This window comes from Camellia sinensis, chromosome 1 (genome assembly GCF_055761805.1).
Source record: "Camellia sinensis isolate YWXY chromosome 1, ASM5576180v1, whole genome shotgun sequence".
Classification (NCBI taxonomy): domain Eukaryota; kingdom Viridiplantae; phylum Streptophyta; class Magnoliopsida; order Ericales; family Theaceae; genus Camellia; species Camellia sinensis.
Genome location: NC_138961.1, coordinates 236546022 through 236558879, shown reverse-complemented (window position 1 = coordinate 236558879; position 12858 = coordinate 236546022). Strand labels below are relative to the sequence as shown.

Genomic DNA, 12858 nt, shown 5'->3' with positions numbered 1-12858 from the left:
TTAAGTTAGGACATTATTTTAAAATTTTGGTTATGATTTTTTTTATTTGATTATGACTTTTTTTTTATTCTTTTAATTATAACTTAAAAAATATAAAATTATAATATTTTCTTATACCTATGGTATACATTTTGGAGAGCAGAAACCATAGTCTTTCCCTACCTTGCTTTCATAACATAATAGGTGTGCCATTTATATAGGGTATATTACACTTTACCCCTAAAGTTTCATTCATTTCTTAGTTTGGCCTTTTAAGTTTAATTTTTCTCACTTTGGCTCTTCATGTTTACAATTCTTCTCACTTTGGCCCTTTAAGTTTAATTTTTTCTACTTTAGCCATTCATATTTGCAATCCATCTCACGTTGACATTTCATATTTGCAATCATTTCCATTTTATTCCTAAACTAACTTCTATAAAAAAAAAAAAACAGAATCTGCTACATCACTAACACATCAGCTCTATATGTGATGTAAAAAATTCACTAAAGATGCAAAAAATAAAAAATAGAAAACAAAAAAAATTGGAATTTTTTTGTCTTTAATATTTTTTTTGTCAAATTTATTCATAAACATTATTACATTATAGATGCATCTAGATTAGATGCAGCTAAAAAAATAAAAACAAATTTAACTAAAAAAAGAAAAAAGTTTACTAAAAAAAAAATGAAAATATACTGACTCAAACACTTATATTGTCAATTCTGAAATGAAAAATTTACTATCATTTTTTTTTTCGTCTTTAATGAACTTTTTTTTATTTTTTTAGTTAATTTTGTTTTTATTTTTTAGCTGCATCTAATCTAGATGCATATATAATGTAATAATATTTATGAATAAATTTGAAAAAAAAGTTCATTAAAGACTAAAAAAAATTTCAATTTTTTTTATTTCTTATTTTTTGCATCTTTAGTAAATTTTTGTATTAGTTTTAGTGATGTGACAAATTCTGTTACTTTTTTGTATGGAAGTTAGTTTAGAAGTAAAGTGGGAAGGATTGCAAACATGAAAGGTCAAAGTGGGAAGGATTATAAACATAAAGGGACAAAGTGGAAAAAATCAAACTTAAAGAGCCAAAATGGAAAGGATTGCAAACATGAAGGACCAAAGTGAGAAGGATTGTAAACATAAAAAGTCAGAGTGAGAAAAATAAAACTTAGAGGGCTAAAGTGAGAAATAGATAAAGCTTTAGGGGGACAAAGTGTAATTTAGCCATATATATATATATATATATATCCTACTTTTTTTTTAATATAAATAATAATATATTGTTTCTTTACTCAGATCTCCACCGTCCAGATCTCTCCTGAAATGGTTGCGTACGTAAACTGTTCAAAGTGGGGTGGAATGTGTTTAGTTTGATTTTGAGAGGTAAATTTAAAAAATTTTGGAAAAAGAGTTTAGAAATTTTTTTTGATTTGTTTGGTTATATATTTGAGAAATAGTTTTGGAGTACGAAAGTTTTGAATGATTTAATATTTTATTGTAGTTGAGTAGATATGTGTGTGAAAAAAAAAATGATTGAAAAAAAGAGAAGAGAGAGAAAAAGTAATTGATAAAGAGAGAAGAGAGAGGGAAGAGAAAGTAATTTTGAAAATTCTTTTTCAAAATCAGTGAACCAAACAAAATTTAAAAAAAAAATCCAAAATTTATTTTTCAAAAACAAACCAAGCAATGACTTTCGGCACAGCACCCAATAAGCAACTCCCACCTCAACATCTCTCGTGATATTGTGGCGATATGAAGCGATGAATTTATATATATATATATATACTTAGTAATAAATTAAATTTATTAGTAAAATAAAGTCAATATAAAAGCAAGAAAAAATAAATAATTTATGAGGTGAAAAATTTGGGTTATAGACACGTAATAAGCCCCACAAACCCTAATATGAGGTCATGTTCAGATTTTAAATTTGAAAAAAATTCAATTTTTGTTGATTTTATTTGATAAGAATAATTTTCTTATGATCACATTTCATAATTACTCAAGTTGGGAATAATCTTTAAGATGTTGTTTTCTACATTAAAAAAGGAATAATCTCTAATATTAGTGATGTCAATTAAATCATGGTAAATACTTAAATATTTGTTATTGTTCAAAATTATGTAAAAGTATGTTAGAAATAGTGAAAAAAAATTAATATAAATCATTTTGATTTTAGTAAAAATATATTGTAAATTTCATTTTTTGTTTGGTCCTTTTTATGCCTCCTTGGAACACTTGTATTAAAATTTTGATATCCAAATTTAAATTTAACATAACATTACATATTAAATAAAGAAAAAGGAAAAAAGAAGAAGGTAGGATTAGTTTAAATCTAAATTTAATCGTTGGACTAATTAGTCCTGTTTCAATTAGTAGAACCCTCCCCATATATATATATATATATATATATATATAAATTAATTGATTCCGATAATCGTAGTTTTTTTATTTTGTTTTATTTATCTTTAAGAAAAAGATAAATTACAAATATATCTCATGAGATTTGATTAAAATATAAATCACCCCTTATGGTTCTGGAAATTACATTCCACGTTTCTAATTTCATAACAATAGACCATTTTATTAATAAATCATGAAGTCAATTAACAATTTTTAATAATATTAGAAATATGTTTCAATTAATAATTCAGTAATTTTATTATTATATAGAAGAGAAATTATGAATTTTATTTTTTTAATTAATTCTATTAAATAAAAATTCTGGCAAAATGAGAGTATTCGTATTTTTTCAAATTACAAGAGACAATTTATATTTTAAACAAATCTCAAGAAATATATTTATAATTTACCTTTAGGAAAATAGATATCATAAAATACATTTGCCATTTTTTGTTAAAAACAATCCCAATAAAATAAAAATCTTAAGATCATTAGATGGATTTAATTTTTTCATATCTAACATATAATTTTATAAAATAAATTATTTATATTATTAAAACAGAATCCGTAATCAACCGCACATTTCAAGTTTTAAGCGAAGATAAGTTTAACACCAAAAAAAAAAAAAAAAAATTATTGTCAAAAAGTTGGTGTCAATGTGACGCGATATATGTAGGGCGAGTAATTAAGGTAACGTATGCGAGTGCGGGGTTTTCTTCATTCACACTTCCTTTCCCTCTATCTCTAATAAAGACTAGAGACTGTAACAAACGCACGCTCAACAATCTCATCTCATGCCCTGTCAAACCCAAAAACACGCCCTGTCAAACCCAAAAACACTGCAAAGACGTTAAAGACGTTGCTTGCACGATCTTTCTGGACCAAAAAGATATACAAAGTGATAGCAAAAAAAAAAAAGAAAAGAAAAAAAGTGGGCTGTTTTGTTTATCCTCAGTCTCTCATTTTCTGTTAGCTTTTTCTTCGCGTTCTGGTTAAGCACACAGATAGAGAGATATAGATAGAGATTGAAAGAAAAAATTTAAGGTAACGCGTTTTCTTTCGGTTTTCGTTTTCTCCATTAAATGCGTCCATTCCAAGTATCCGTTTTATATCTGTCTTCTAAACCACAATTACATATGACTTCTTCTCAACATGGGTTTTGTTGGAACCTTTGAGTTCAATTTGGTTTGATTGATTGATTTGCACTCGGTTTGTTCTTCAGTTTCTCGCCATTGGGATTTCCCGAAAAGGAAGAAGAAAAAAAAAGGTAGTATTTTTTTTTTTTAATGTGGGGGTTTTTGATTTACTTTTACTGAACAATTGAAGTGTATAAACATATGTGTCTATACATATGTATGTGAATTCATCTGGGTTTGATTGATTTATGTTATGATGATTGAATTTATAAAAATTGTTTTATTTGAATGAAGATTGTGGTGCTTCTGCTTTAGTATGCTTTCTGGGTATATACTGAAATGAGCTGAATCTGTGACTGATTGTTGGTTTTTCAAAGTTTTTTGCATATTATTTTGTTCATTGTTGATGAACTTTCTTAATTTTGCTGGGAGGGAAAAGCATCCCATTGTTCTAGTATTTGATTTCCATTGTTTTTTTTATTATCTAATAATTTATGTATGGTGGAACAATTTCTACCAATCACTTCATTTTACACCTAACAAACGAATGTAGATTGTTCAACAGCAATTTTTTTGTTCTTCTTTTCTTCTGCAAGCGACCTAGAAACAAACAAATCTGAGAATCACCTGTTCTTTATACCATAGACCTGAAAAGCTGTTAGATCCTTGGTCCACTTTGCTCCTTCATGTAAAGTGCAAAAAGACTGTTTTGCTAACACTTACACGTTTTCAATGATTTTTATAGTAATGAATGATTTTTGAAATATGAAGATGAATTGTGACATGAACAAGGATTGGAGAAAACGAAACTTTTAAAAAAAGGGTGACCCTGTGCATTAGGTTTATGCTAAAATGGGGTATAGAAGGGGACAAGATAAAGATATATATGTAGCCTTACCCACGTTTCTGGAGACTGTAATTAGCTTCTACCTCAAAACTTCCCCTAAACTCTAAAAAAAAAAAAAATTTTTTTTTTTTTTTAATGTTCATCAATTCAGATACACTCTACTTTTGGCCTTTGTTGATGCTAAATTACTGTTTTATTTAAAATTTAACTGTCCTTTAAGCTAAGTTTGGTGTGAATACACAAAATGCAAATTTGTCTATGCACAAAAGCAAAATGCTGAAAAAGTTATCATCATCATTGTAGTTCTCAAAAGCAAATGAGTTGAAGAAGCACTTGGTTTGGTAAATTCATCTCAGGAAGAAATTGTAATGTTTAATTTTGCTTTCAGGGTAGCTTGGGGACACTTTTTGCTTAGAACCATTTCTAATTCACCATATTATCAGGTTCAATCTTGGTGAGTGGCTCTTTCATCTGCTCAAAATTTATCAGTTCTTCAATGGTGCAGGGATTATTCTTCATTTAATCAGTCGAATCTCACCCCTCGCTTCTCTTTTTTTATTTCCATCATAAAAAATATCCATGGTTGGTTGGTTTGCAGGACATTTTTATTGCATTTACCTCATTTCGGTCAATGGATGAGGAGAGCATCAATACATCACAGACCCCAGAAATAATTGAGCCAGAGCAAGGCAATTTAGGAAGAAGCTCCGTGGGAATACCCAGTGATCCAAACGGTGGACATAATAAGAATCCTGATTATCGCAGGGCTTCTTATGGAGGCAATTTGAGAAGAAACTCCATGGGGAAACCAACTTTTCCAAACAATGGGCAAAATGCTCTCCCCCATTATATAAGAGCTTCTACTGGTTCTTTCCATTGTGTACCTAATTCAGGAAGAGACTCTATTGGAAAACCAAGTTCTCCAAACAGTGGCACTTCACATTATCTCAGAGCTTCTACAGGCTCTTGCCACGATTTCTGCAAATATGGAAGAAAACACGCGGCTGAAGTGAAGGAAAGGCGTTCTATACCGACAAGAGTAATAAAACCTCCTTTAGACAGGCAGAATCCCGAAGAATCTGGAGTCCCAGCAGAGAGAAAGACAACAAAAGGGGTCAAGCCCAAGCCTGCTCCATTTTCCAAAACCCCTTTCCCTGATTCCCACAGCATTTTTAAGACAGAAGTTCTATCTTCATCACAAAAAGTCGGAGTTCCTTCAAGACAAGATTCATCAAATGAGAAGAAAATGAAATTTTCTGTAAAAAGCACTCCTGTGAATCCAAAAACCATGACGGTGAAGCCATTGTCTTCCCTGGAAACTTTCAGAGGTGTGAATGGAGGGAGGAATGGTGAGATCAAGATGGGCAAAAATACGGGGACTTCTAAAGCGGCTGTGAAAAAAGTACTTGCATCCCCAGCAGCTTCATGCTCCCCCAAACCTTCCATCAATAGAGTTGTGAGCTTAAATCTTAAGAAAAGCCTGAAACTTGTGTCTCCTCTGAAGGATCAGAACACCATCAGAAAAGCTGAGCCTAAACAACCAAACAGCAAGAAGGTCCCAGAGAAAACCTTGCATGTTGGCAAGGTTGAAACTGAGAACGAAGTTCTGGAATCAACACAAAATGGTAATAACATTATTGATTCTCCACCATCTCTAGTGCTGTCATCACCACAATTTTCATCCCTCCCAATATCTCTACCTTTGTCATTTCACGAGGAAGAAGCTCAGGAGGAGGAATTTGAATGCACAGATAGTGAAGCAGATGAGTCTGGTGATGACTCTATCTCAGATAGCAGCGAAACTGTAAGTTTTCCCAAAGTAGAAACTTCAAATGGGAATCACAGCAGGGCACTTAGAAAATCTGGAGTTGATCGTTATGAAGATAAATATTGCACGCCTACGAAATTGAAGTTCAGGAGGGGAAGAGTGGTTGACCTTAAATCTGAGAATAGTGGTCCTAGGAGGCTCAGATTCAGGGGAGGAAGAGTTCTGGGGGAAAACCAAGATAACAAGGCCGATATTCAAAAGAGAAGGTTTAAAAAGAAAGGAGTTGATAATGATACAAATGGTACCAATTCTGATTCTGAAAAAGTTATTTTAAGGCATCAAGATGCGATGGGGAAGAAAGATGCGCAAGGTTTGTTTAATAATGTAATTGAAGAGACAGCGAGTAGGCTTGTTGAAAGTAGGAAGAGCAAGGTTAAGGCCTTGGTGGGCGCTTTTGAAACTGTTATCTCCCTACAAGAGACTAAACCTACAACACAAACTGTCACTTGATGGGAAACAAATCCTTCCTTCCCCCATTGCTTTTGGTTTTGTAAAGAAATGGTAGAAAAATAAATTGCAAACGCTATGCAAGTGAATTGCTTCAGTTGAGTTTGTAAAGCTTGGATGACAGAGCTGATTTGGGGCTCGTGTTTACTGATTCTGACATGCTTCATATCCATTTCTTGGAGGGTATGCTGCTGCTACTAGTGTCTTTTTTGAATTTTGAACTAATTTGGTTGATTTGTATTGTGAGTGAAGCTGGTATATACTCTTTAATTTCATCTACTTCGAGTAAGGGAAGAAAAATAACACATTTTGGATGTTGAGTTGTATTGTCTTCCTTCTTTTCCTGTTAAGAAATGGACTGTTTTTGCGGATTGTTACATCTCGTGTTCCCTTTTTTTTTTTTATCATAATGATTTGTTTTAGATTGGTTTATGATGTAGCTTGCTTGATTTAGTCCTGAAATTCAAGGATTCATGTTAAAAGAACTCATCATAATTCTTGATTTTTATGTTCAAATGAACTTATCAATCTATGTGATTCTTGATTATTGCTACTTCACTTTGGTAATGGACATATCTTTTGCTGATGGATTGCTCTTCAATTCTTGGTCAGTTAGTTGAAAAATAAATTTTGAAGATTATGGGTCTAACTCAAATGATCATGATTGTACATTATTCATGAAATCATATAGGTATATGATTATTGAATCAATTTAATTTTTTATAAATGATTTATATATTATTTTATAAGGTGAACAATTCAAAAACACATGAATGAAACTCATAGTGATTTTTACGGATCCAAATAATACCCTTCTATTATATAAAGTGTATACCTAAGCTGAATATTTTTCTCATTCTCCCTTCCAACCGACTAATTGCCATGTTGTTAGAATGATTTTTCTTTTCACTAAACCATTCAAAATTGCAAATCAAATTTCAACAATCATTAAATTATTCAAAAATTTAAATATAAAATTACAAACGTATATCATTTACATCCACCGCTAATTTGTATAAAGTTTTTATGACATGTTAAAAGAGTTATTTTAATTTACTAATAATGTCAAACTTTCTAGCAAATGATTTGATATTGTATAAGGTTTGACAATTGTTAAAATTCTCAACTCATCCTTTTAGTTCTACTTATTTGACATTATTTGAGCAAACTACAAGAAACTATATTTATAGTCTTAGAAAATGATTATCAAATTATAATATTATTATAAAATGTGTAATTTTATATTTTTATTATAAATTATCATGATTCTGACATAAAATAACATAACATTTGTCATAAAAATACATATATATATATATATATATATATATATATATATATATATATATAAAAAGAAAGAATATTCATATGTGACATTTTCTTAAATTTTGCATGTATAATACATGTTTCTTCAATTTGTCCGAGCAAAGCCCTTAGCATCACAATCCTACACGATTGCCATTCCTAAATTTTAGTGAAAAGATAATAGTAACAAAATGAATATTACAATTCTTTTAGAGGTACCATAACATCACATTGCAAATTATTATGAATAATATTATATGAACTAATTAATGTATTAATCGATGATGTTATATAATTTAAGAAATTTTTAGTATTTATAATTTGTATGATGAGTTGGGTTAATAATAAGAGTGGTGCTACACACACCAATTAATGTACCAACACTAATTATGACATTATTATTAACTGCACTCATTATACAAATTATAAATAGAAAAAATATCTTCAATTATAACATATCTTCATTGATACACTATTTAATACACTAATCAATATATATAACATTAATCTAATAATAATATTATAATTAATATTATACGTAATATCATCGAATTATTATTGAAAAAGAGGAGAGAAAAAAATCAAAATTAAACGACAAATCAGGAAAGAAGACAAGATAGCAACGTTGTGTAGTCGTCGACGATGACCCGACGGTCAATTGCACTGATGACAACCACTTGATTGGAAGACAAATAAGAAAAAGTAGGACCCACTGATCTGTCCACAATAACGCCACGTCACTGACGACATGTCGATATCCAACTGGCATAAATTAATTTGTCAGTGCTCTATACATGTGACAGTCTAGTTATTTTATACTTCCCAAAAATAATTTTTTAATTTTTTCTCGCAGGTATGGAACCCTCTTCATCTCTTCCCAATCCCATTTCTGCGAATGAGTCGCAGCAAAGCTCAGCGTTTAGTTTTTTATTTTTGCATGGACGAAAATAACCCTCTGGATTAGGGATATTTCAAGGCATTCCTTGCATGTATCTCGGTTATTTCTTGCTTTCTGGTTTTGCCCCAGCAAAACCCTAATATGTTGTCTTGAGGTGATGCTGAAAGAGAACTTCGTGAGCTGAGGTGAGAAATTAGGGCTTGGATTGAAATTTAAATCACGATCTTGTGGAGATTTATAGCCTTTACTTGTTGTGAACTTGAAATTAAGCTGTTCTAATTAGATTTGATTTGATTTGGAGTTGTTAAAATTGTTTTTTTTTTTTTTAAACTGTATTTTTTTTTTTGGAAATTGATGCTGATTATGTTAAATTTTTGTTGGAATGAATTGTTTTTTGTTTTTTGGGGTTTGGAATAGGGTTTTGTGAATTGTTCCTTGTCTTTGAAATCAATGTTGCTGCTACTGAGTTATGTGTTGAAACTTGGATATAGAAAATTTTATAATATTTGCTAATCTGTAAAGAGTAATAATTGATTTACATGGGTTTAATAAAAAACTTCAATTTTGAAGTCGAGGGTTTTGTGGATCTTGGACTGCTGGGGTTACTGACATGCATGGGAGGGAAATAATACTTATCTATGGACAAGAAAGAAAACCCGAATTGTTTTATCTTTATTTTCTATGATCCAAGTGATGGTCACTTGGGGGTGAGGTGTCGTGAGTATTGATTTTTTTTTTTTTTCCCGTCCCCTTTCCCGTCGTTTTAATGCTTTTTGATTTTATAGTAAAGGGTGTAGATTATGAATTTAACATATGTGGGCAGACTACTTGAGAGGTCATGATTATTGGAAACTGCAAAACGTGTGGATCTTTGTACTGGTTTGTAATTTCAATTGCAATGAAATGCTGATTATTAGACTATCACACAGCCTACTTAATGGAATTATAAGGAGCATTTCAACGAGATGTCAGATATTTTTGACCCTTACACAATTAGAAGAAACATCTCCCTGACTTGAAGGTTATCCTTGATATTTATCGCACAAAAGGCAATAATTAACTTCAACTTTCAGATAGACAACTTGTTGGACTTCGTTTGAACTAAGTTGTTGTCTGAATCCTTGAGATCTTTTCTTATAAGGCGAATATATTACTCGGCTTGTTGTGTGCTTCTCATGGAATTTAATGATTGTTATTTGTTGCTGCAAATTAAGCCGTAGGCATAGGCCTGCTTTGATTCATTCATGAATTTTGAGTGATCTGGGTGCCATTTTGAACTCTGTCTTGTCCATATATCTAAGTCTAATTGTTGAAAATGTTTATATGTGGAATGTTGGCGTTGAAGAGATGAATGATTTTGATTGCACATTTCTTTTGGGTACATGTTGCTGATGAATTGGCCTCACATTGTTTTTGTCACCCAGTAAGATGACATTGTAGTAGTTTGATCTTCAACTTGATCCTCAAGAGTGCTTGCTTAAACATTTTGTATTGGATTTTCAATCCTCGATATTTGTACTCATTTATCTGCTATATTGCTTCAGCAGCCTGATAGCAGCATGCTCTTGGAGCTCACCTTTCTCTATCCTATAAATTGCCACTTTTTACTGAGTTTGACATCTGTAAACTGATAAAGACCCTAGTGCTTGATTGACCTTGTCTGATGAGTATAACAGAAGAATTATTGGTGCATGTTGAGATTTTGGTGTTTTTAGCATTGAGTTAGGTCAACCAAGCCTATTTATTTTGGAATCTGAAATGTTAATTGCATACTTTAATTGATTCTATTTTGTAGCATTCACGGTTGTCTAGTTGATTTATTGTTTTCACAGTTTATATACTACTGACTTGTAGCCTTGGTCTGATTGTGTGGCTTAATTTTTTTCATTAACTCATCTGACATTACTAGGTGGAGACAATGATTTTAACGAAGCAGTATCGCTGTATGCACTCAACAAGCTGTACATGCACGAAAGGGCATCTAAATGAGGATGCGATCTTTCTAATTTTTCAGCACCTGAACTGGAATCCTAAGTTGATAGCAGCCTTTTCTTGTGCATGCAAATGGTTTGATGATGTTGCTAAAAGAGTACTCTGGAAGGAGTTTTGCAAAGCTAGAGCTCCGAAGATGATGCTTGATCTGCAATCTAGTGGGAGTCACAGTGTTGATGGGAACTGGAGGGCGCTTGGGAAGCTGCTTATTTACTGTTCTGGATGTACTAAGGGTGGCTTGTTCAATAATATTCATATTCCTGGCCATTTTGTTTATAGGACCCGTTTCTCTAGGACTTCAGGGAAAAGCTTTCTTTTGCCGCAATGCAGAACAGATGTGCTGTATGTGTCTGATCCTTGTGAACATCTTGACCAAGGGGAAGAGGGAGATGTGGGATTTTTCCGTGGAGTTTTCAAGTCATTTGCAATGTCAAAGGTTCGGAAGATGCTGATCAGCAGGGGGGCCAAGTTTCATCCAACAGAAGTGTGCCCCTATTGTAAGGCAAAGCTGTGGAGCATGCTGCAAGCAAAAATGGTACCGCAGAGTGCTAGCTGCAGGTTAGGTTCTTACGAAGATGCAATCGAGTATTACGTGTGCCTTAATGGGCATGTGCTTGGTATCTGCACCCTCTTGCCATTGTCTGATTCAGAGGCATCTGAGTTGGAGTGATACTTTGAACTGAACCCAGGTATATCTAATCTAAGCACACAGATTTTTCTTTCCTTTCTGGTTTTTCTTTTTTAAAATCAATAGGGTTCCTTTTCGTATTTGTCATGGAACTCTACCATATATATTTATTTAGTGTAATTTTCTACTTTTTCCTGAATGAACACCGCAAGACACTCTGCTACAATCTGTTAACTCTTAAAAGACCTGGCCTTTTTGTGTAGACATTAGGATTTTTATGAGATACAAACGAAGATTCTTTTGCTCGGTCACCTTTTAAACACAGCAACAAAAAATAGTACACACTCGGGGGGTGGTAAATAAGCCGAACTGAGTTGAGTATTGACCATGTTTGAGCTCTGGTTGAGAATGTAACATTGCAATTAGGGGTTTATCTTGAAAGTGCCTGATTACAATCAACTAACTATTTCACATGTGATTTATCAAAATATCATTGGCTTAAAGACTGGATTAACACCAGATTTGGGATGTAAAACCTTGCAGTCTTTTTGACTAGTGTTTTTTATGTAGAGATCACTGTAGATGTATTGTTGTTCTTTTATTGCTGTATATAATTTCAAATTTACCCAGTCAAGCTTTGCTGAGCCGAACCTCCTCTTGCTGAATATCAGGTCAACTGTGAGGGAAGTCAGATATTCGGGTTGTGCTAGGCTTGAACCACAAAACAAGCCACGACAAGCCTTTTGTGAGTTGAGTTTGAGCTACTTGCTGCTTGACTCGTTTTGCGTATAAAATTCAGCACCCGTAGTGAACAATATTACCTCAATTTTTAAGATATTTTTCCAAGTTTTGATTTTCTTGACTTTGCCTTGCCACTTGTAAGTTTGTTGATTTTCGCTTATGTGATGACAGCCATCTTCCTAGCTAAAACAGATCAATTAGTAATATGATGATCTTAATTGGAGGATCCGAAGTCTGCGAGAAATGGCCAAGATTCACTCCTGATTTTATGTGGTGTTGCCCATTGATTTGTATATTCGTCAACTGTTTTTTACTCAAAATTGTCTAACAAAATTATTATTTTTATTGAACAGGTTTTGGATCACTGCAATTATGGATTTGTTATCTGATGCTGGATCTTTGTTGTTGTTGCTTAAAGCACCAAAGACTTGTACAAATGTGCTGCTTCTCAATCTTTAAGAAGCTATGCCTAACCATTTTGTTATCGTCATCATCCTCAATTCGAAAAAGTTGTACTTTGAACTATGTACTGTGTAAATTGTATTGCCTAATATGTGTATTTGAATTTGAATATCAGACTGGGGTCTGAAATAATTTACAATGACTTAATTGTTTATGACAGATCAGTCTATTTGCCTATTTACTTG

General features: G+C 32.2%; 2 protein-coding genes across 4 annotated transcripts; both read left to right on the top strand.

Moving 5' to 3' along the window:
* Positions 1-3086: 3086 nt before the first annotated feature.
* LOC114296497 (uncharacterized) lies at positions 3087-7024 on the top strand. 2 transcript variants are annotated; one of them, XM_082898865.1, is made up of 4 exons: positions 3087-3433; positions 3612-3656; positions 4761-4826; positions 4971-7024. In XM_082898865.1, exon 4 carries the CDS (start codon positions 5004-5006, stop codon positions 6648-6650), a length of 1647 nt encoding a protein of 548 aa, XP_082754991.1. In that variant the 5' UTR covers positions 3087-3433; positions 3612-3656; positions 4761-4826; positions 4971-5003; the 3' UTR covers positions 6651-7024. The 2 variants fall into 2 exon arrangements, with proteins under 2 accessions (XP_082754991.1, XP_082754993.1); XM_082898867.1 differs by lacking the exon at positions 3612-3656 and having other exon boundaries at positions 3296-3433.
* Positions 7025-8777: 1753 nt separating this feature from the next.
* Positions 8778-12850, top strand: LOC114296491 (EID1-like F-box protein 2). 2 transcript variants are annotated; one of them, XR_003641206.2, is made up of 4 exons: positions 8778-9035; positions 10760-11531; positions 12142-12215; positions 12565-12850. XR_003641206.2 is itself a non-coding variant. In XM_028240785.2 (3 exons), exon 2 carries the CDS (start codon positions 10769-10771, stop codon positions 11510-11512), a length of 744 nt encoding a protein of 247 aa, XP_028096586.1. In that variant the 5' UTR covers positions 8778-9035; positions 10760-10768; the 3' UTR covers positions 11513-11531; positions 12565-12850. The 2 variants fall into 2 exon arrangements, 1 of the variants encoding a protein (XP_028096586.1); XM_028240785.2 differs by lacking the exon at positions 12142-12215.
* Positions 12851-12858: the final 8 nt, after the last annotated feature.